This window comes from Herpailurus yagouaroundi, unplaced genomic scaffold, assembly GCF_014898765.1.
Source record: "Herpailurus yagouaroundi ecotype Mexico unplaced genomic scaffold, PumYag 187, whole genome shotgun sequence".
Lineage (NCBI taxonomy): Eukaryota > Metazoa > Chordata > Mammalia > Carnivora > Felidae > Herpailurus > Herpailurus yagouaroundi.
In genome coordinates this window covers 2924701-2949528 of record NW_024412418.1, presented here as the reverse complement: position 1 = coordinate 2949528, position 24828 = coordinate 2924701, and the positions used below count along the sequence as shown (strand labels likewise).

Below are 24828 nucleotides of genomic sequence, written 5' to 3'. Positions count from 1 at the left end.
TGTCCAGTATTTCCAGTACAAGGGTGAATGAGGTGGATGAGCGATTACTCCGCTAAAGTACAAATTAATGAGTGGCATTAACCATTTCAAAGCATTCATTACCAAAAAACCCCAAGCACCATTATTATTTTTGAATGCATTTTTAATTTTAGTTCTGCATGTTTATTTTTGAGAGGGAGAGAGAGCATGCGGGGGAGGGGCAGAAACAGAGGGAGACAGAGGATCCGAAGTGGGCTCCGTGCTGACAGCAAGGCTGAAACTCACGAAATATGAGTTTATGACCTGAGCCGAAGTCGGATGCTTGGCCACCCAGATGCCCCTTTAATGTAATTTTTAAGACAAAATGTGAAGAGTTGGTACTCAAAAGATAAAGGTAAAAATAATGTAATTACATCTCCTTTTATTCTAACATGCTTATTTTCTTTGGCAAACTTCCACGTGAATATACTTTTTTCTTTCCAAATCACTCAGTAATGACTGAAGCTTTAATTTGTTGAGTTGCTATCATTATTTGCCTCTGGATGGAATGTGCCAACAAAAGCACATACTTCATCATGAAATAAACTTTATTAAAAACCATTACTTTTTTTTTGCATTGTAGAGGGTTGGACTTATTCCTCAACAAAAATAAATAATATTAGACCAATATTTTTTCTAATACCCCAAATGTCCTTAACATTTGAGTTGTGGCATGGAGTAAATCTAATAAGGATTTAATAGCTTTCTGTGAATTCTACTTCATTAAGACAAAACCTAGAGAAAAATTTGCCTTTTTAACAACCTTTTTGAATGCATTCTTGACCTCTTTGTTCCTCAGGCTATAGACCACAGGGTTCAGCATGGGGATGAGCACAGTGTAGAACACGGATGCGATTTTGTCTGTGTCCATGGAATGGCTGGAGCTTGGCTGTAAGTACATGATGATGACTGTCCCATAAAATATGGAAACTGTAATGAGGTGAGACACACAGGTGGATAAAGCTTTCTGGTATCCCTCACCTGAGTGTATCTTCAGAATGGTAGTAAATATGAACAGGTAGGAAATAAAGATAACAAAAAGTGCAAAAAAGACATTGAAGCTTGAGATAAAAACAAGAATCAGCTCACTTTTGTGTTTATCAGAGCACGTCAAAGTCATGACAGCTGGAATATCACAGAAAAAGTGATGAACCACACTGGACACACAGAAAGAGAGACTAAAGGTGTCTCCAATGTTTATAGAGGCATTTAAGACACCACAGGCATAGGAGCCTATGGCCAGACGAGCACACACACCTGTCGTCATGGTGGTGGTGTAATGGAGGGGTCTGCACACTGCTGCATAGCGGTCATAGGCCATTGAGGCCAAGAGGTAATTTTCCACAGTGGCAAAGGCTGCAAAAAAGAACATCTGGGCAGCACATGCATTGTAGGAGATGACCTTGTCTCCCATTAGGAGCCCAGCCATGACCTTGGGAGTGACTGTTGAGGAGTAACAAAAGTCAACCAGAGACAGGTTACTGAGGAAGAAATACATAGGAGTGTGGAGACGAGAGTCCAGCAAGATCAGCACGATCATCCCCAGGTTTCCAATCAGAGTGACGAGGTAGATGAGCGTGAACGTTATAAAGAGAGGAAACTGCAGTTCTGGGTTATCGGTTAGTCCCAACAGGATGAAATCGGTCACGTCTGTACGATTCTTCATGGATGTGATTTGAGAATCACGAGACGCTCTGTGGCAAAGAATGATCAATAAAAAAAAGTTGCACGGAAATTGAAAAGCATGAGCGTTATTTTATTATGGCCATACTTTATTTGTGAATATTCTCCATTTCTAAGCATGGGAATGACAAATGCAATTTAGTGATAACTTATCCATAAAAGAATAGACTTTTGTACAGGAAGGTTCGTCACAGATCGTCTTCCCAACTTATTTTTGTATATGAGTAAATTGAGTCACAGGAAAGGGTAATGAGCTGTCTAAGGCCACATGCCAAGAAATGTTTGAACTCCCAAATCAGATCTTTTGGGTTCACTAATCATTTCCACTTCAATAGTGTTTATGTGTATTTATTCATTCCTCTCCATATCCCCATTAGATTGATTAGTTATTATGCTCATATATATCATAAGTAACTTGGCAACAAAGAGATTGAGTATTCAAGTTTACCTGGTTACTTACAGAGCTGTTCTTTAGACACATTCAGAACGGCTCCCAAACTAAATGTCATCAGTGAATTTGAATTGATTTTAATCTCATTCAATTTACACTTAATCATGGTATCCATTCTTCCAAACTTAATGCTTGGGGTTGCACAGCAGTGCAATCCACAAATATATGTACATATATGCAGTGAGATTAGTGCAACATTAGAGACACGTACAGTCAACAAAGGCAAAAGAAGGTACAGAATTGGGTGTAGAATATTGGTCTCTGGGCTTATGTGTACATGCATTCACACAGAAGAAATCCATTTACCACCTGGGAGATATTGGTCCTAAATGAAGTTTCCTGAGCCTGTTTTTATCCATCAGTAAAACGAAGGTGACATTGGAACCTACCTCTGTGTTCCTGTGAGTGTTAGATGAAATAATCAGGACACACAGTTCACGCAATGTGGGTATTCAGCACCATCCCGATGTGTTCTATTCATAATCTCATAATTAGGATGGAACAAGGTGCCAGTGGGTTTTGACATCCGGCAGCTTTACTCTGATGTGAGTTTTCTGACACGCTATGCCTACTTAGATATTTTTGTGTCTTCCAGTACTTCTCACTCTGTCCTATATCCCCCGTGTTCGTGGCTTTGTCACGCATTCTGTGTGAAAACCCTCACACAGACCTCTTTTGTTTAATTTCTTCCTTTTGATCCACATTTTAGTTTGGGTTGAAAGACTCCTATTTTATCCTAGACATATTCTTACAGTCATTAGTGTCAGCATGTAGCTGGATCATATATACTGAGGGGTGAAAACCCATATATGTGAAGCTGACTCTAGTCTGTAGATTGTTTTTGAGCAAGCACAATGGTTTAAATCCTTTTATTTATACTTGAAGTGTTGAGGGACATCCATTTTCTGGTAACTACTATTTTCCACCATCTTCTTTCTGGCCCCTCTACACATTGCATGTCTGGAATTTAAAGAATTTGTGTTTGTGAACCCATCACTCAATAATAGTATCAAGTTACAATTTCTTGTTTAACATTTGTCATGTTTTATGATGACTGGAATGCTCTTATTGGGCCCACATGGATAATCCAGTATAAAATTGTTATCTCAAAATCCTTAACTTTACTCATATGTGCACAATACCTTTTACCATGTAAGAGAACATAAGCACAGATTCCAGGATTAGGATGTGGGAATACAGGGGAGCATTATTCCGACTGCCACAGTGGGGATGAAAAGAATACATAATAGGTAAATTATCTAGGGAGTTAGACACTGTTGAAGCTGAGACACCTTCACAGATCTTGTGGCCAACTTTCTGATTGTGTATAATTATCAACAGAAAGAGGTATTAACTTATTCAGGGTCACATATCTGGAATAAATCCATTCCCAGTTCATATTTCTGGGAATTAGTAACAACTTTAACCCAGTGTTTATGTGCCAGTATATCTCACAGATAAACAGAAATCAGAAACGACAGACAAGTAGGCCGGCAGAGACACCAAAGACAGGCATATAGAGGATGGATCAAGAAGGGATAGATGGATGGATGGATGGATGGATGAATGGGTGGATGGATATAGAAGAGGAAAGGTATAAATTGTGTACACACACACACACACCCTAATTTAAAGTTAAGAAAATGAAGGATTTGGAAGTTACATGCCTTCTTAAAATTCTACATCTAGTCCGAGTTAAGATAAAAACCCATATATCACTGATTTTAATGCCTGTGGCTTGAATCATTGCATTGTTAGATTTTCTAGATGATCCAGTAATAAAAGGGCAGGTTGTAGGGAAATTACAGTAAAACTGGAGTAAGGATCTTGGTAGCTTTATGATGATCCTTCTGGAGTCTGAAGGAGTGTCATTTCGCCCTGTTTGGTTAGTTATCTCTTCAATAACAAGTCAAAAATTTACCACCTACCCAATCTTACCATCTATCATAGTTGCACTGTAAGCCTCAACAGAAGGTTTTCTTTTTTTTAATGCAAGTGCCTGATTTATGGTTTGATTGCCTAGGTAGCCATGCAGAGAGACACCCACTTCAAAGATGTCTATCTCAGAAAAAAAATGTTTATCTCACATGTTCTACCGACTGAGCCAATCAGGTGATGTCTATCTTGAATAAACACATTGCCAGCCACTAGATAAAGAGTTAGCTTCTCACCTCCCAGACTCCTTGGTTTTAGAGATCTTGGTGGATTTCAATAACCTACCATCCCAGGCCACTTGTTTTTCTCTCACAATGCTTTAAATTCCCTCTTTTATGCTTTAAATTCACCACTCAAGTGTGAACCCCAGATACCTTAGGTGTCCATCCACCACACCAACAAAAGCAGAACCCAGACCTGCTCTCCCTCCCTATCCATGGCCTTGCTGTGTGGCCCCAGGGATGCCATGTGGTTTCCAGGATCTGTGAATAATAAACTTTATCTCTTTCAGGTCTCCTGATGGTTATGGCTGAGCAGGTCTTGCAGTCATAACCAGAACCTCAAGAGTCAGTTCAGCCACAAGTCTGGTTGCCAACAGACTTGGACCAGCACAAAACAATAGATTTTTGCTAACTTCTTAAGGAAAGCAGCACGAAATTTCGTAAATACTATCCTACTCTCTGAGGATTAGAATGTTGTGGTTTTTGTTTTGTTTTGGGTTTTTTTTTGCATTTGAATCCTATACTTAAGTCAAGGTTTCAGAAAAAGTGTGCAAACAACTAGATAGGAGCTCAAAAACTCTTAGAAGAGGTAGCTGCCTCGCTGCTTCTGCATCAATTACATTTTTCACTAAAAGCGTATATTAAACAGAGAAGCTTACCTTGCTCTTGGAAAAAAATAAAAGACAATCCTGAACTGAGTCTGAAATCAGAAATTCAGACCTAGAAGAATGTATAAACAATTTTGGAGCATATCTCAGGTATTGGTCCCAAAGTTCCAAGGTACATGGAGAGATGAAGAAAGGATCATAAACATGGAGTTAGGAAGCCCAGGCTCAAGTCTTGCATCTACCGTGGATTTTTCTGTGTATTTAGAAGAGTCATTTACCTTACACAGAGCTCAGTTTCCTTATTTGTGGTATAGACATAATAAAATTACTTGTCCCCCAATTTCACAGAATTTTGTCTGTGAATGAGGGTGGGTCTTTAAGGACCTTAGTAAGGGTTATCCTTTCAACATAAAATAATATAATTATTATCTTAGGGTGTTTCCCCTGGCTGTGGTTGCAGGGTCACTGCCAACACTCAGTTTGGGAAAACACTGGTGTGTGTACTAAAAAGCATTAACATTCATTTAGAGAAATGGTGACCAAAAGGGTCTACACGGAGTCTGGTCCCTTTACAATATTGTCATGTGGAGTCATGATATGATTTCAGGCCCTAATGAATGGGAACCAGGAGAAAATTTGTAGGTGTGAAATTCCTAGGGGACAGTCCCGTATGAGGGCAATCACTTCTATCTAGGGAAGAAGCAATTAAATTGTGTACAGGGATATAATTTCTTCTGCTGAGTAGCACATAGATGCATTTGTGGTAACTTCCTTTCCTTCCCCAAATTTTATTAAGCTGTTACTCGGTCCATAACTAGTGGGTTTAATACATTCACATTTTTATATTATTGATATTTATATTAGATTGTAAAAACTTACTTTGTTTCTTGTATGCCATCTATTTGATTTTATTTTTTTCCTTTCCATTCATTTACTTGTTGTAATTAAATTGTAAACTGTTGGATTTTTAGAGATTGATAAATGAAATCCTGTTTTCCTTCTTGGGTTTACAACAAAGCAAAAATATTACACATAGGCCAAAAATATGGAGAGTACGTTCAGCTTTAATACTACTAAGGCCATTCAAAAATTTGATTCTGGTATGTAGTCAGATGGGTTTCTTTTCCATCCTGAATTACCCTGTTGTAGCCAAGGCAGCTGATGTTCTATCCAAATCCCCTAGGCACTCATGTGGCTCCAGAGGTAAAAGTTGAGCAATCGAGAAAACAGGTGAAGGTGGCTAAAGGTACAAATATCTAGTTATAAGATAAATAAATACTAGGGATGTGACACACACCACGATTACTATAATTAACAACACTAATACGTACACTTGAAAGTTTCTAAGATGTTAGATCTTAAACGTGCTCATCTCAGGATAAAATGTTGTAACTATGGGATGTCACAGATGTTAGTCAAACATCGTTGCCATCATTTCAAATAATTATGTTATATATCTTAAACTTATATAATGTGATTTATCAATTATATCTTAAAAAGCTGGAAAAAGCAAAATTTGAAATCACTCAAGGTAACTAACCACTTCAATAGATTGAGGAGAAAGAACACATTAAATTATCTGATTTATTAATTCAGAAAAAGCGTTTAACAAAATCTCCAGTGCCTTCGTGATAAAAGCAACCAGAAACCTGATAGAAGTGAACTTCCTCAAAAGTAGAAAGAGTACTAATGAAAAGCCCACAACTAACATCATCCTCAAATGTGAAAGAGTGAAATCCTTCCCTGTAACATCACATATTAAGCAAGGATGCCTTCTTTCACTACTTACATTCAAAGTTGTACTGAAAGTTCTATCTAGAGTGATTACAGAAGAAAATAAGAGTTAGAAGGCATATAAATTGGGAACGAAGAAGAAAAGCCGTATGATTTTCAGATGCTACCTCACATAGAGAAAATCCAAAAGAATGTACAAGAAACTATTAGCTAACAAACTTATTCACCGAACAAAAATATGTAGTGCTTACATACACTAGCAATAAACAATCCCAGAAGAAAATGAAGGACAAAATTCCACTTACAATAGCCTCCTTATGTTAAAATACAGAGGAATAATCTTTTTTTTTTTTTTAATTTTTTTTTCAACGTTTATTTATTTTTGGGACAGAGAGAGACAGAGCATGAACGGGGGAGGGGCAGAGAGAGAGGGAGACACAGAATCGGAAACAGGCTCCAGGCTCTGAGCCATCAGCCCAGAGCCCGACGCGGGGCTCGAACTCACGGACCGCGAGATCGTGACCTGGCTGAAGTCGGACGCCTAACCGACTGCGCCACCCAGGCTCCCCACAGAGGAATAATCTTAACCAAGGGTGAAAGTGTTGTACACTGAGACTACAGAATAAATTGTTGAAATTCAGGAAGGCCTAAATAGGTGGAAAGACATTCTGTGTTCACGGATTGGGTCATATGATACTGTTTACTGGCAATACTTTCCAAAGTGATCTACAGTTTTGATGTAATCCCTCTCATAATTCTCATGACCACAAGGAGAGAGGCTATTGCGAAAATTCAAATGGAATTTTGAGGGACCATCAACAGCCAAAACAATATTGAGAAGGAAGAACAAAGCGGGAGGACTCACCCTTCTGGATTTCGAAACTAATACAAATCTAAATTAATCAAAGCAATTTGATATTGCCTCAAGGATAGTGACGTCGGTCAAGTGAATAGAATTGAGAGACAAGAAATAAACCCATGTATCTATTGCCAGTTGATTTTTGACAAAAATGCTAAGTTCATTCAGTGGCAAAAGAAATCTTCAACAAAGGGCTGGGACAACTGGATATCCACATGTAAGAGTGAAGTTGAATCCCTTCTCACAGCATATATAAAACTCAACACAAAATGGCTGATGACTGAAATATGAGAGCTAAAAACATAAAACCATTAGAAAATGTGAGAAAAGTTCCAGACCTTGGATTGGGCAATGGTTTCTTATGTATTACATCAAAAAACACAAGCAACAAAAGAAAAAAGAGATAAGATGAACTTCTTCAAAATTACAAACCTTTGTATATCAAAGTATATTTTCAAGAAAATGAAAAGAATGGCTTAAGAATGGGAGAAAAAAATTTGCAAATCACATTACTAATAAGGCTGTAATATGCAGGCTACATAAAGGACTCTTACAACTCAACAACAGAGAAACCAATAGACCCGTTGAAAACTTGGCAAAGTCCTTGAACAGACATTTCTCCAAAGAAGATTTACTCAAAGCCAATAAGCTCATGGAAGTATGCTCAAAATCATTAGGCATTAGGGAAAAGTAAATCCAAACCATGAGATACTATTTCACACCCATTAGGATGGTGTGTAAAAGAAAATGGAAACTAACAAATTGTAGCAAGAATGTGGGTAAATAGGAACCCTTGTACGTTGCTGGTGGGAAAGAAAAATGGAACATTTGCTGTGAAAAACAGTTCCATGGTCTTCAAAAGGTAAGCATAGAATTACCGTATAAACCAGCCATTCTGTTCCTAGTAATATCACCCGAGAATGAAAACAGGTCCTCAAATAACACTTGTGCATGAATACAAATATTTCTGCTGCATTATTAACAATTGCCGATAGGTGAAAACCATCCAAATGTCTACCAATTGAGAATGGATGAAAAGATGTGGTATATATGTACACTGGGGTATTGTTCAGCCATAAAAAGAAATGAAGCATTGATACATGCTACAACACAGATAAGCCTCAAAAACAATGAATTGAGTAAAAGAAGTCAGACATAAAAGATCACTTATTATATGTTTCTGTTTACATGAGATATCCGTAATAGGTAAATCCATAGGTTATTGGTTCCCAGGGACAGGGGGCCCTCATGGGTATGGGATCTTCTTTGTGAATAAAAAAAGTCTTTTGGAATTAAATCGAGGTGATGGTTGCAGAACATTGTTAATGTGCTAAATACTACTGAGTTGCACAATTTGAAACAGTAGATTTTTTATGCTAATCTCCCATACATTAAAAAAGGCCAGGCAGAGGGAAATTAAACAGACAATAGGAGGAGAAAATAATGTGATGACAAAGGCAGAAACTGATGGAAATACCACTGAGGAATGCTGGCGGTCACCTGCAGATGAAATACACCAGGGACGGAGTCTCCCCTAGAGACTCCCAAGACTGAGATCTTTGTTTCATCCCAGTGAAACTGATTTCCAACAACTGGCCTCCGGAACTGCGAGAAAACAAATGCGTGTGGTTTTAAGGTCCCAGAGTGTGGTCATTTGTTACAGCAACCATAGGAAACTAACATAAAATCTTTATTATCTTTGCTGTGTTCAACCACTGGGTTTTCAATTTAACATGTTCCTGCAGCATGAGCTAGCATGCTTTGTTGTCTGTGTTCTGTTTTTACAAACAGATGATGAGTTTTTCTGTCTGGTGTCAGTTCCTCTTCTCATGCAGTTATTCATTCCTTAAAATCTTTTACTGAGCCTCAGCTCTGAACTCTCAAGAGTCTTTGTTAGTGAACAAATCAGAAATTGTTCCCGGCTGCATAGAACTTTTATTCTAATAGAGAAAACAAATGAAAGGAGTAAACACACAAAAATGAATAAGCAATATTTTGACCACTGTTTATGAAGAAGATAGAGATAAATATTTGTGCCCTTTTTTTCCCATGTAAATTTGTTCCTATACAGAATCACATTTCATTAGCTACTCTTGAGCTCTATGGAATAAACATTAGTCTAGACTCTGAGAATACATATCTAAATGAGATAACATTTGTGGGCTCAAAAGTCTTGCAATTCAGTGCTACAACTAAACCTATAAAAACAAAGCAATATAATATAAGTTTTAGTAGTTCTATGGAGAAGGTTGGCATATTAGATGATTGAAAGAGAGATAAGAAAAGGAACAGAAGGGAAAGGATGTTGACATGTTTTGAGCAGCTACTCTGTTCCAGGCACTGTGCTACAGTCTGGCTCATTCAGTGCCCGTTTAATAGAAGTCTGTGAGAGAGGCAGTAGTTTCCCCATTAGAAACTCAGAACACTTACATAACTTGCCCTACATCACAAAGTTTGGTTTGGAACGGAATTCACATTGGATTTGTTCTCTCTCCGAAACGTGTGCTAAGTTGGCGCTAGCCATTTTGGTTATGGTTTGGAGGCTGGTGAGTTTTCAAAAGAAATCATTGTAGAATCAAGTTATGTTGGAGAAATTTGATAGTTCTCTCAGCATAAATCCTCCCCACCCCCACAACATCCTCCAGATGATCTTATGGGAAGCTCTCTGAATCTGTTAGGGTCAATAATACTAGCTGCCGAGCAAGCAAACTGCAAACAGCAGTGACATGACCATAGACGTCTTTCGTGCTTGCATATTGTTCCATTAGTTGTTCTGGGGGAATCTCTACAGAGATTCAGTTGACCCTGATTCTTTCCATTAGTAATTTTGTCATCTCTTGTGGTCTGAATCCTCTCCACCCAGCTGGTGACAAAGAAAAAGAATGAACAGGACATCACCTGGAGAGTTTCGTGGTCCAGACTCGGAAGCAGCATGTATGATCTGTACTCACATTCCATGGCTAAGAACACAAACATATGGTCAAAATTATTTGTATGAAGGCAGAGGAACAGAGCCTATGTTTTTTCCAGGAGTAAAAAAGAAATAGTTTGGGAAAATAACTAACCAGTCTTTTCCATTGTAATGCTTATGATCATCAAATATTCATCTTATACTTCTTTTCCTACAGAAAATTTCTTATTCACCTCCACCAGGGAGACAACCTAAATCCCAACTAATTAATATAGAAGCACAATGTCCAGGCTATTTGAGAGGTTAGAAGGTCTTCTCCACCCAGTCCTTGTGTGGCTCCTTGTTGCCTAGTAACTTATGCACTAAAAGGAAAACTTAGCTTCTTCCACATTCATTCCCAATAAATAAAATTGGACTAGAGTAAAGATAATGGGAAAAAAAGGAGCTCCCATTCAGAATAGATAGTAATGGAAGGCGCACAGATTTCAATTTAGAAATCTTCGGGGCGCCTGGGTGGCGCAGTCGGTTAAGCGTCCGACTTCAGCCAGGTCAGGATCTCGCGGTCCGGGAGTTCGAGCCCCGCGTCGGGCTCTGGGCTGATGGCTCAGAGCCTGGAGCCTATTTCCGATTCTGTGTCTCCCTCTCTCTCTGCCCCTCCTCCGTTCATGCTCTGTCTCTCTCTGTCCCCAAAATAAATAAATGTTGGGAAAAAAAAAAAAAAGAAATCTTATGGAATCGACATTTTGAAGGCCCCTCAACCCTGGTGATGGGGTATATTTCTTTATAAGACCCTGATTTTTCTTTTTGGAAAAAATTCCCATTTTCGATTAGTTTCCTTAGTACCCGGTCCAATCTCTTAAATGTTTTTTTTAATACATTATTTTTTTAACCTCTTTTGAAATATATCAGAGAAATAACTATGTCCATTGCCATATTAACAAACAACAACATCAGCATCACAGTTTGGTAGTGTTTTTTTTTTTTTTAAGTTTATTTCTTTATTTTGAGAGAGAGCATGAGCAGGGTGGGGGCTCAGAGAGAGAGGGAGAGAGAGAATCCAAGCAGTCTTGGTGTCTTCGGCATGGAGCCTGGTGCGGGGCTCATACTCACAAACTGTGAGATCATGACCTGAGCTGAAATCAAGAGTCGGTTGGTCAACTGACTGAGCCACCCGGATGCCCTAAAGTTTGGTAGTTTTTTATTTAGTTATCTTGTTAGATTTATAACTATTTGATTTGGGGGCTGCTAATAGGAAAGGCCTCATGTTTTTAATTTCAGTTCCTGTTTGTTCATTTCAGTATATAAGAAAGTGATCAAATTTAGTATATTAGCCTTGCATCCGACAATCATTCTATAATCACTTATTAGTCCCGGGAGGGTTCTTTTCTCCTATTTTTCCCTATTTTTTAAGTAGGCATTCATGTCACCTGTGAACAAAAAACAGTTTTTATTTATTCCTTCCCAAGTCTCTGCATCATGAGATTCCATTCATGTACCATAGGGATGGAGGAAAGCTCAGTGAGTTCCACAGATGAAGGAGTAGGGACTGGCAGTCTATAACAGAAATGGAAAGGGAAATATTAGAATTATAATGTATTCTCCCTGGTACAGTGCTGGTAATGACACTTGATCTTAGCCAAAAGGCTGAGAAGTGATAGTGCAGTGCTAGTGAACACAATGCTCTGCATTTGTTAAAACCCTTAAAACCCTACATGGCAGAGTAAAATTAATATATACAAAGCTTGGGTTCCTAGTGTTACAAATGCCCCATGGTAATATAAAATTCCTTTTTAGAGGAGACTAGGTGAGAGTTGTATTCATTTTCTATGGCTGTTATAACAAATGACCACAAACCTAGAAGCTTACGCAACACGTATTAATTCCTTCACAGTCTAGAATCCAAAAGTCCAAATCGGGTTCTCTGGACAAAAGTCAGTGTATTAGAAGAGCCACGCTCCCTCCATAGGCTCTAAGACAAAATCCATTTCTCTCCTCTTCCATTTTCTTATTTATTTATTTATTTATTTATTTATTTATTTATTTTTTTAAAATTTATTTATTTTTGAGACAGAGAGAAAGAGAGCATGAACAGCGAAGGGTCAAGGGAGAGGGAGACATAGAATCTGAAACAGGCTCCAGGCTCTGAGCTGTCAGCACAGAGCCCGACGTGGGGCTCGAACCCACAGACCATGAGACCATGACCTGAGCCGAAGTCGGACACTTAACCGACTGAGCCACCCAGGCGCCTCTCCTCTTCCATTTGCTGATGGCTGTTGTCATCCATGATTTGTGGTCACATCACTTCATCTACTTCCAATGTCACATTGTCTACTCTTTTATCTGTGGTCAAACTTCTTATAATTATACGTGGGATTTCCTTCCTGGTCCACACAGAAAATATGGGATATAATCTTTAAGTTAATCAACTCTACATAGTCCTTTTAGGCTATATAAGGTAACCTTGGAAGATTCCAGAAATTAGGATGTGGATCAAGTCATTATTCAGATTGCCACAGGGTTACATTGAACATTCTGCACTGTTCTGAAAATTTTCTGTAACTCTAAAATACTTCTAAAATGAAACAATTATTTAAGATAATTATAAAAATTTAGGTAATAATGTTTTTGACAGGAGAAATATTACCATAAACGTAGAAGTGAATGTTTGTGTTATATTACACTGCCCCCAAATAGTAGGATGAAAATACTAGTATATTCAAGCACAGTCTTACAAATACTGAAATATCAAAGCCTCTTATTATCTAGAGGTAACAAATTAGTTGAGGGTACATATTTATGCGGGTAGATTTTTATAGTATAAAGCTTTCTGAGGATCAAAATTAAAAACATAAATATTGTGCATTATACTAGCATATTGAATGTACATTATCTTTATTATTGACAGATATTATCATATATTTCTATGTAGATATCTAGAATCATTTCAGTTAATTATATTTCATACATATGAAGTAATTTTCAAATATAATGGGATACTAACCTTTAAATAATTTTTGAGAGAGAGAGAGAGAGAGAGAGAGAGAGAGAGAGAGAATTTCAAACAGGCTCCACATTCTGTGTGGAGCCCAATGAAGGGCTTGATCCCATGACCCAGGATCATGACCTGCGCCGATATCAAGGGTTGAACACTGAACCGATTGAGCCACCCAGGTGTTCCAACACTTCAAATAATTTTAAATTTAATGTCTTTTTATGATTTACTAAAGAGTATTTATTTGATACGTTACTTCCCATTTAATGAGGCATCACTTCAAAGTAAAAATTATAGAATTGTTTCAGATGATTCACTTGATTATGGGATCCAGGAAATCATTGTGCCCAAACTTTGGAGTACAAACACTGAGTGAGATAAAAATATTTCAGCAAAGCAGAAAATAAGCTGTGCCCCCTTAGGGTAGATACACTCATTTAGTAGCATATTACTTTAAGTATATTCTCAAGGTTATTCTTAAGTTAGGACTCTTCGAACAGCATTCAACTAACGAAATAAAAATATTGGACATAAATTTCTATTCTAATACATGAATTAAATATTTAAATTATTATTATTAAAAACTAACAACATTCCAGTTAACTCTGGGAAATTCCCTACTCCAATGTGTATGTATCTTCATGGGCACATAAGGATATGTGCCCTTCTGTTCATGGTTTCATTTGTGTCCCTATTTTATGTGTTTCTGCATTGATGTGGTAGAAACAAATTCATGTAGAATAAATGAATAAATCAATACCTGCTTTTACAAGTAGGCCCCAGGCAATTTTTTTTTGACAGAGAGAGATGGGGAGCCAGTGAGCAAAGGGCAGAGAAAGAGAAGCAGAGCTCACTTAAGTGGGGCTCAAGCTCACCCAAGACGTGGCTCCAGCTCACCCAATCTGGGACTCCAACTCAAGAACCCTGAGATCATGACCTGAGCAGAAGTCACATGCTTAATGCCTGAGCCACCCAGGCACCCAGGCACTTAGACATCTTAATCATTCTTGTTCAGGTTATTACATTTCCAGACATATATTTTTTTCCTTCAGGATAAGAGGCATTGAATAAGCAAAGATATCACTCCAGAAACTTAATTTCACAGTGGTCTTAATGAAACTAGATTAGTGTACATTGTACAATGTTAAAAAATCACAATCTTAAAGATAATTTTGCCTCTGAAACAACCTTCATGAATGCATTCTTAACCTCTTTGTTCCTCAGGCTATAGACCACAGGGTTCAGCATGGGGATGACCATGGTGTAGAACACAGATGCCATTTTGTCTGTGTCCATGGAATGGCTGGAACTGGGCTGTAAGTACATAAAAATGACTGTCCCATAGAAGATGGAGACTGCAGAGAGGTGAGAAGCACAGGTAGATAAAGCCTTCTGATATCCTGTAGATGAGTGCATCTTTAGGATGGTGATAAATATGAATATGTAGGAAATCAAGATGACCATGAGAGCAAAAAAGCTGTTGAAGCTCACTACATAAACAAGAACCAGCTCACTGACACGTCTATCAGAGCAAGAAAGAACCATGACTGCAGGCACATCACAGAAAAAATGATGAATCACATTGGACATACAAAAGGAGAGTTTGAACGTGTCTCCAGTGTGGATAGAGGCATTCAGGAAACCACAGGTGTAGGAACCTATGGCCAGACATGCACACACACCTGTCGTCATGGTGGTGGTGTAATGGAGGGGTTTGCACACTGCTGCATAGCGGTCATAGGCCATTGAAGCCAACAGGTAACTCTCCACCGTGGCAAAGGCTGCAAAAAAGAACATCTGAGCAGCACACGCACTGTAGGAGATGACCTTGTCTCTTATAAGTAATCCAGCCATGACCTTGGGAGTGACAGCTGTAGAGTAACAAAGGTCCACCAGAGACAGGTTACTGAGGAAAAAGTACATGGGAGTGTGGAGACGAGAGTCCAACAGAATCAACACTATTATCCCCAGGTTTCCAACCAGAGTGATGAGATAGATGAGGGTGAACACGATAAAGAGGGGAACCTGCAGTTCTGGATCACTGGTTAGTCCCAGCAAGATGAACTGAGTCACTTCTGTCCTGTTATCCATCAGTGTTGAGAACCACAAACGCTATGGCAATGAGAAGAAAGAAATGGGTGATAAACCAAGAGACTTATATTGAAAAGTGTATACATACAGTATGTGTTATTTCATTAGAGCAGTAGCTTGTATATCAAGTTTCTCCAGATAAAAAAAAAAATTAGCTTGACAACAAAAGTTAGCACATTAATGATGTGTAGATTTGCAAACTGTTGAATCTGAAGTACGGAGCATCTCCTCAATTCTAAAGTTTTAGAATTCTGTAAACTGAGATGTAGAGAATTAAATAACTTGATCAAGATGGCTCGTCCAGAAGGAATGTCTGGCCGTTCACTTCCCCCAAGCCTAGTGAAAGCAGGTACTTGCCCATGACTCACCCACCAGGAACTGCTGCAGACCCTGTAGAGGTACAGATGGTCCCCAACCTACGATGATTCGATTTAATGATTTTTCCACTTTACGATGGTGCAACAGTGACACACATTCGATGCAAATCAAACTGTGACGTTTGAATTTTGACCTTTTCCCAGCTTACTGATGTGAGGCTTGACTCTCATGATGCTAGGCATTGGCACCAGCCACAGCCCCCAGTCAGCCACGCAATCATGAGGGTCAACAACCCAGACACTGGCAACCACTCTGTGGTTCACTTTCAGTACATTACATGAGATATTTATTAGAAAACAGACTTTGTGTGAGATGATTTTGTCCAACTGTAGGCTTATATAAGTGCTCAGAGTATGTTTGAGGTAGGAGAGGCTAAGCTATGATGTTGAGTAAGTCAGGTGTATTAAGTAAATTTTCAACTTACCATATTTTCAACTTACCATGGAGTTATTGAAACATAAGCTCATTGTAAGTCCTGGAAAATCTGTATACTCCTTACATCCTCTCAAGAACATCATGAGTTTAATTTGTTATTACAGTCATTTAAATTATGATGCACAAGGGGTTCCTGGGTGGCTGTCACTTGAGTGTCTGACTCTTGATTTTCGCTCTGGTCATGAGATTGAGCCCTTGCATCAGGCTCCACGCTGATTCTCTTCCTGTCTCTCTGCCCCTCGCCTGCTTGTGCTCTCTCTCTCTAATAAATAAATATGCACAGGACATTGAGTAATTTTTTATATTTATTTTTTGAAAAAATGTCTAATGTTTATTTGTTTTTGAGAGAGAGAGAGTGTGTGAGCAAGTGAGGGGCAGAGAGAGAGGGAGACACAGAATCCGAAGCAGGTTCCAGGCTCTGAGCTGTCAGCACAGAGCCCAAAGGTGGAGCTCGAACCCGTGCACCATGGGATCATGACCTGAGCCGAAGTTGGAGGTTTAACAGACTGACCCACCCACAGGCCCCGATTTTTTATATTTAAATGAATATTAGTTGACAAGCCATGCTTTGAACCAACTTTTGAACCCACACTGAATGGTTCCTAAGATGACAGTCTAAAATGTATTGAAATGAAATTGAATTGAACTCAACTTACGATTGCTCATTGTCTCTACTGGTCCAAAATCAGTTTGTGGTTTCCCACTGAAGTGTCTGAGAGACACGTGCATGGTGCACATGGTGGGCTGCCTGGAGCCTGAGGAGCTGGGATAGTCAGTACTCCTCCATAGGAAGAGTACTATAAATCTGTTCACTTAAACTTGAAGCCTTGGAAGGGCATCCCTCTTCTGCTAACTACTCACATCTTCCTCCTACACTTTGACAATTTCCCGTACAATAGGGGAATTACTTGCCAACATTAGACATTGTGGACATTGTTTGCCAACCTTAACACACGTACCTACTTGGAGCCTGTACTACATTCTATGAGCAATAATAAAGGCTTTATATGTCAAATGTGTGTGCATACAGGAGGTAGTATTATTATGCCTCCTTCACCATTGTGGAGCATGAGGATTTGAGAAGTTATGCGATGCTCTAAAATACACAGCTAGCATGGGAAAGAGTCAAGATTCGAGAGTTAAATCCACTTTCTGTGTAATCAAAAGGCTCTGCTTTTAGCCATTCGCTGTCAACATCTGTGGTTGTATTGCTGACGATAAGCTTGAAATTATAGGGGAAAGTTATAGGGAAATTATCGGGGATCTTGTTAATTCATATGAGGGATTTTGTAGTTTAAAGGTTATTTCACTCTTGCTCTTGCTTGTTTGTGTCCAATGAGAGGCCAGCATTGAGTGACCAGGATGAAATCACCACTCGATCAATTAGAGAATCATCTGTGGCTGTTTTGTTCATATCTTTAGCAAAGCAGGACAATGTTCCTTAAGTATCAATAAACTCCCTTCTGAAGGAAATTTTGACATGTATACGCCAGTCTCACCTCCACAGTTTGGAAAAACATTGAAGACATCGATTTCTGTTCTCGAATAACTCGAAGTAAGCAGAGCTGCCCTACTGCTTTTGCATAGATGACACTTGTCGTTAAAAATGTTTACGGAATATGGATGCTTACCTGTCTTCTGGGTGAACAGGAAGAGCCAATGCTGAGTAGCGGGTCTGAATCAGAATCTCAGTCATAGGATAATGCATAAATCGTACTACAGGAGCTCTCTCAGGACATGGTCATAAGGCTCCAAGGTCTCTGAGGCAGGGAAAAATGGAGGAAAGCATATTAATATGGCTCAATTTCTGAACCTACCATGCATTCCTTCTGTGTCCTTAGAGGAATCACTGGCTTCCTCCTTATTTGTAAAATAAAGATGATAAGATTACCTCTTACATAATTCACAGACTCGTGTCTGTAAATAACAAGCAGGGAGGGTCTGTAAAACATCTCAGTAAGAAATTATCATTTTTGAAGTCAATCAACGTGATTTTTCTCTTGGGGTGTTTCCCCTGAATGTGGTTGCAGGCTGATAGAGAATCCACGATAAGACTTCTGTGCACTAGCAAGTTTAACATTCATATGAATAAATGATCACCAAATGGGTTCAGCATGTAGACTGGTGCCTCTACAATGATGTCATGTGGAGTCATCTTGGGATTTCATTGGCTAATGCATGGGGATGTGGAGAGAATTAGAGAGACACAGACATTCTCTGGGAATTTCCCCTGGGAGAACATTTCCGGCACCTCATCCCACCTTCTCAGGATGGAAGCAATTAAACAGTCTGTGGGAGCCACTCTGGTTATTTTCATTGAACACACACGTTTTGTATTACTTGTTATTTTTGTCAGTTTATAATTAATGCATGATTTCCATACAGTAACATCCACAATCTTAGCATATAGTTTTAGGAATATTGTCAGATTCGTGTCAAGTAAGCACTATCACCTAAAAAAATTCATACAAACCTCTCTGTGTAAACCCATTCTGCCACCCACTGCCCCTGGAAACCCATAAACTCTTTTGCCCAAATAAAGTCACCTTTTCTAGAGTGTCCTTACCCGTAATCTTAGAACATGTACTGCGTAGGTCTATAATTTTTCACTTAGCATTTGAGGCCCATCTGTATCGTTTCCTGTATCAAAGGAGAATATTTTTACTGCGGAGTAGAGTTTTACTATCTGGTTGTTACTGATGGTTTATCTTATTCTTAGTTGAAGAACATTTGTGTTGGTGCTAGTGTTTTGTGATTACAAATAAAGCTGATTTAAACATCTGCCTCAAGTTTTTTTGTTTGTTTGTTTTCATGGCAAAAATTCTTATTTTTTAATGGAAATGTAGCTAGCACAAAATGTTACATTAGTTTCAAGCATACACCACAGTGATTCGACAACTCTATGCATTATGCTCTGCTCACAATTGTAGCTACCGTCTGTCCCCATGCAGCACCATTACAATACCATTGACTGTATTCCCTGGGCTGCACCTTCTATCCTTGTGACATATTCGTTCCATTCCTGGAAGACTGAATCTCCCACTCCTCTTCACCTATTTTGCCCTTCCCCCACATTGGCTCTCCACTGGCAACCACCAGTTTGTTCTCTGTCTACATGGGTCTCTTTTAGCTTTTTGTTCCTACATAACCGCTGTCTGGTGGAATGTGTTAAGTCTTCCGCTGTCACTCGTACGGTGATGGAGGTTTTCTCACAGAGGAGGAAGTCATCTCCTACGACGTATGTGGTGCTCAGAGGTTCTTCCTTCTGGCTTTTGCCACCGTAGACTGCTTCCTGGTAGCTGTCATGTGTAGAGGGTCAGCGCTTACTTGACACCCGCCGCTCTGGCCACCATCATGTGTGTGCTCAAATGGCGGTAGGCTGGTATATTTGGGGCTTGCTGAATTTGCCATCCACACTGGAGTCACCTTCGGCCTCTCTTTCTTCGCCATTCTTCGCCAATCTCTTCGCCATTCCGATGTGGTCCATTACTTTTTCTGTGATAGCCCCTCAATCCTGGCTCTTTCCTGCTGTGACATCTACGTAAATGAGATTGTGCTCTTTAATTAGTGGATTTCTAAGTCCGTTTTGCCCTTATAGTTATCTTGACCTCCTATCTGTTCACATTTCTTGCCATCCTGAGGATGCTCTCAGCACAGGGACAGTGACTTTGCTACTTGCACGTGGGCTCACTCATGTGGTTGCATATCTGCTGCACAGTCAGCCGGGCTGAGAGGCTCAACATGGCATTACTCACGTTTCTGACCGTTGATTCTGGTTATTCTCTCTCTTTTCTCCACGTGCTCTTTCATCTTCCAAAGGTTGGACCTGCTTTCTTACATAATATTTTCAGTGTGAAAGTAAAACCGAAGGGTTTCTTGGAGTCTAGACTCCAAACTCACACAAGATTTTCTCTGCCACATTATCCTAATCCATGATGTCAAAGGGCTGGCCCCGATGCAAGCATGGATCGGGCATGGAAGACTCCATCTCTTGAGGAAAACAGCTGCAAAGAATTTGTGTCCATAGTTCATCTATCACAATTGGAAATTAGATCAAACTGCTATAACGAAGAAAGCCAAAACACAGTGGCTTAAATACAATACCAATTCATTTCAAATGGTGGATACCTGTGGTAGGATAAATATGAACTCTCTGGACATGGCACCCATCGGTCATTCTGGGCCAAGTTCAGTCCACACAGCCTCTGTCTGTCATCTTGCAGAGTGTTGAAATTCTGTCCTTATCATAACTATTCTACCTGCAGGAAAGGAGAAAGGGATGGGTTGAAGGAAATATAATTTATTTTCAAGAAAGTGATATAATAGCTGTTCACATTACCTCTGAGTACATTCCACTGGCAAGAGTTCAGTCATAAGACCACAAAAAAATCAATGATAAACCAACCACAAAATTTTACCTCTGCCTGAAAGGCAATGTGCTTAGCTGAAATCTCAATAGTCTGGAATTAAAACAAAATGTTCCTTGAGGAAAGCCAGTATACTGCCACACAATTAGGAACTGAATCTGAACTTCTACTCTGCCTCCAAAACTGTGTCTCTGGCTTGTTTTTGCCCTAGTGGAAAGTCCTTTTCCTAGATCTCACACCGCTTCATTAAGAGACCTTTTCTCAATCACACCATCTAAAATAGCTTTTTATCTCTTATCTGCTCTTATCTTCTTCAGACATTTAAATAAATCTCTTAAATTACATTTTATTTGTTTAATTGCTTATTTTGGTTTCTTCCAAATCATACATAGTATTATATTCTTCCAAGTTGGCCGGATTGTTTTTTACTATGTTTGAAATAATGCAGTGACATGATATGATGATGTATTGGACGTGGAATGTGAAAAAAAAATGGTAGCCTAGCTGCCTAAGCAACTAGAAGGATAAGATGGCTACTATGTGAGGTATGGCAGGCATGATAACAGGAGATTTGAGTCAGAAGGGGGCTTGAATTTCACTGGAGTATACAAAGCTTGAGATGCCTTTTGGATACCACCAGGAAAGTTTTAGCACTGGAGCAGAGGTACAAATTTGGAATTTTCAGCATGTAGATGGTATTTAAACCGTGAGAATGAGAACATAGGTAAGAGAATGTAGGTAGAGAGAAGCAAAGTGTTTCAAGGACCGACACCTGGAACTTTCTCAATGAAAGGTCAAAGAGATGAGGAGCCAACAAAGGTGAGTGGTGTCCTGGAAACCAAGTGATGAGAAATGCATCAGTAGGAAACAGACGTGTCAAATCTGCTGGTAGATTAAACAATGTCAAGACTTAGAACTGGCAATACGTCATAGTGATATGAAGTTGGTGGATGACTTTGAGTGGTTTTGGTTGGATGGTGGGGTGACAAATCTCATAACGGTGTACTCTACAATCTAGTCCATGATTTTTCTTTGCTTTACATAGTTTCTAAGTATTGTCCCAACCTGTATGATGGAGTAAATGCATATTGTCTTTTCCCAGAGAAGCGAGAGAGATAGGGCTTTGAGACTTTCAACTCCAAGAAGAGAGAAGATGGACAGAGGCTAACAACATGGTGGGAAGCCAAGGTTTTAGGAGAGAGTTGACTGGGAGGAGATGTTTGACAGTAGATGATGCTTCATGAACCTGAAGGTCAGTTTTATATCAAATATTTACTTTGCAGCAGTTCATCGATCTGGGCTTCACTTCCCCTCCATTCTGTCTGAGTACAAGGTTACTGTTTATTTGGTTCTCGGGAAGAATGAAGGAGAATGAGTAGTTTATGTCACCTTGGGGAAAAGCAGTGTAGACACAGGGGAAAAAAAGGCTCAGGAGGAGGTGTGGTTCTTGAAGTGATGAACAAGTAAGAAAAAGGCAGGGACTTAGAACAGGAACCGAGAGACTAAAAGAGAACTTATATGCACACAATCCCTACCCCAAGATGCCTCAGAAAATTTAGGAAGGTCCTTAGCCTCTTGTAGCTAGTTGTTATTTCATTTTCCAGTTAAAGGAAAGAAGGCTGGAGGGTTTGGGTTCATTTGAGTTTCAATGGAGAGTGAGCTGGACTCTTTGGAGAAAGAGCTGATGACTGGATTGGGACCGGAATAGCACAACAGGAGCCTGGAATGTTTTATAGTTCCAGAAAGTAAGGAGGAGTTCAAAAAACAGAAAGATTGAGCAGCTCACAAGGAAACAAGAGTAAAACTGCAAGTGACCCCAATGGTCAAAGATGGAGTGATCTGAACAATAAAATAAATAATATAGTACAAACTGTACCCCAAATTTTAAAGCAGATCAATGTAAGTACATACTGACGTAAGTAAGAAATTAAGTAAGTAAATAAATAAAGTTTTCTTATAGAAAAACCCTAAATAATATATTTAAGTTTCCCCTAGGAGGTGGAGTGTAGTCCCTTCCACCATGACCGTGACCTGAACTTAGTGACATGTTTCTAAAGTGTAGAATTTGCAGGGGGAGAAAGGTAGCATTATCTGAAGCACCCAGAAAACATATCTTGTTTAGATGACCAAGATTAAGATCCTCAGTGACAAGTCATGTAGGTAATATATGTCCCCTGATAGGAGGTGATAAGAATGGGACTTTACTCTTTCTCAAAGACCAAACCTCCTTGTAACCATGACAAAAAGATCAGGTGAACGCAAATTGAAAGACTTTCTACAAAATACCCGAGTAGTACTTCTCAAAGCTATTAATGTAGTGAAAAATCCAGGAAGAACTGAGACACTGTCACAGATCAGAGGAGACTAACGAGACAGGACAATATATGCAGTGTTATATCCAGGGTCGGACCCTGTAAGAGCACAATGATATTAGTTAAAAAATAATAATCTAAGTAAATTCTTGAATTTTAGAGAATAGTAGTGTATCAATGATGGCTTCTTAGTTTTGACTAATGTATTATGATAAGGGAAGATGCTACCATTAGGGGAATCTGGGTGAGAGGTATGTGGGACTTGTCTGTAATATCTCAGAAACTTTTTTGAAACTTTAAAATCCTTTTTAGGGTGCCTGGGTGGCGCAGTCGGTTAAGCGTCCGACTTCAGCCAGGTCATGATCTCGCGGTCCGTGAGTTCGAGCCCCGCGTCAGGCTCTGGGCTGATGGCTCAGAGCCTGGAGCCTGTTTCCGATTCTGTGTCTCCCTCTCTCTCTGCCCCTCCCCTGTTCATGCTCTGTCTCTCTCTGTCCCAAAAATAAATAAATAAATAAATAAAATAAAATCCTTTTTAAATGTAATGATATATTTAAAGTAATTATTAAGAAATGGTTCCAGAAAAGGACCTACCATTTTTATAGACTTCAGACCCAGATATATCCATATATATATATATATTTTTTTTTTTAAATCTGAGTAGCCCTGTATTTTTTTAATTAGATCTGAAATTCAAACTTTCTCTCCAAAAAAATTCTAAGTATAGATATCTTTACCAGTAAATTCTACAAACACGTAAGAAAGAAATAAAACCAATCTGAGTGTATTCTTTCAGAGAACTTAAAATTTTTTTGTTTATTTATTTATTTATTCATTTATTTATTTGCCAACCTTAGTTTATTTACTAAACAAAAGTCCTTTAAAAAAAAGGCCACCTAGTAAATAAGTCACAGATGATCCCTGACCCCAGGCAGGCCATGCCTCTCTCATGTTTAGCTTCTGTAGCACTGACTGATGTGTGTGTGTGTGTGTGTGTATACATATATATATATATATATATATATATATATCATAATATATTGTCAAATTGGTTTCCATACAACACCCAGTGCTCACCCCAACAGGTATCCTCCTCAATGCCCATCACCCACTTTCCCTTCTCCCCCACCCCCCCATCAACCCTCAGTTTCTTCTCAGTATTTAAGAGTTTATGGTTTGCCTCCCTCCCTCCCTGTAACTTTTATTTTCCCCCTTCCCCCTCCCATGATCTTCTGTTGTTTCTCAAGATACACATATGAGTGAAAACATATGGTATCTGTCTTTCTCTGCCTGACTTATTTCACTTAGCATAATACCGTCCAGTTCCATCCACATTGCTACAAATGGCCAGATTTCATTCTTTCTCATTGCCAAGTAGTATTCCATTGTATATATGAACCACATCTTCTTTATCCATTCATCAGTTGATGAACCTTTAGGCTTTTTCCATAATTTGGCTATTGTTGAAAATGCTGCTATAAACTTTGAGGTACAAGTGCCCCTATGCATCAGCACTCCTGTATCCCTTGGGTAAATTCCTAGCAGTGCTATTGCTGGGTCATAGGGTAGGTCTATTTTTAATTTTTTGAGGAACCTCCACACTGTTTTCCAGAGTGGCGGCACCAGTTTGCATTCCTACCAACAATGCAAGAGGGTTCCCATTGCTCCACATCCTCTCCAGCATCTATAGTCTCCTGATTTGTTCATTTTGGCCACTCTGACCCGTGTGAGGTGGTATCTTAGTGTAGTTTTGATTTGGATTTCCCTGATGAGGAGTGACATTGAACATCTTTTCATGTGTCTGTTGGCCATCTGGATGTCTTCTTTAGAGAAGTG

General features: G+C 39.1%; 2 protein-coding genes and 1 pseudogene across 2 annotated transcripts; 1 reads left to right on the top strand and 2 right to left on the bottom strand.

Moving 5' to 3' along the window:
• Positions 1-733: 733 nt before the first annotated feature.
• On the bottom strand, positions 734-1687 carry LOC121043921 (olfactory receptor 5B2-like). The gene has a single exon (XM_040495898.1). The coding sequence runs from the start codon at positions 1682-1684 to the stop codon at positions 734-736; it is 951 nt and encodes a 316-aa protein (XP_040351832.1). The 5' UTR covers positions 1685-1687.
• A 12877-nt stretch (positions 1688-14564) lies between these two features.
• LOC121043774 (olfactory receptor 5B3-like) lies at positions 14565-15503 on the bottom strand. Its single transcript, XM_040495772.1, has one exon. The coding sequence runs from the start codon at positions 15501-15503 to the stop codon at positions 14565-14567; it is 939 nt and encodes a 312-aa protein (XP_040351706.1).
• A 596-nt stretch (positions 15504-16099) lies between these two features.
• Positions 16100-19982, top strand: LOC121043920 (olfactory receptor 5B3-like; annotated as a pseudogene).
• The last annotated feature ends 4846 nt before the right edge of the window (positions 19983-24828 follow it).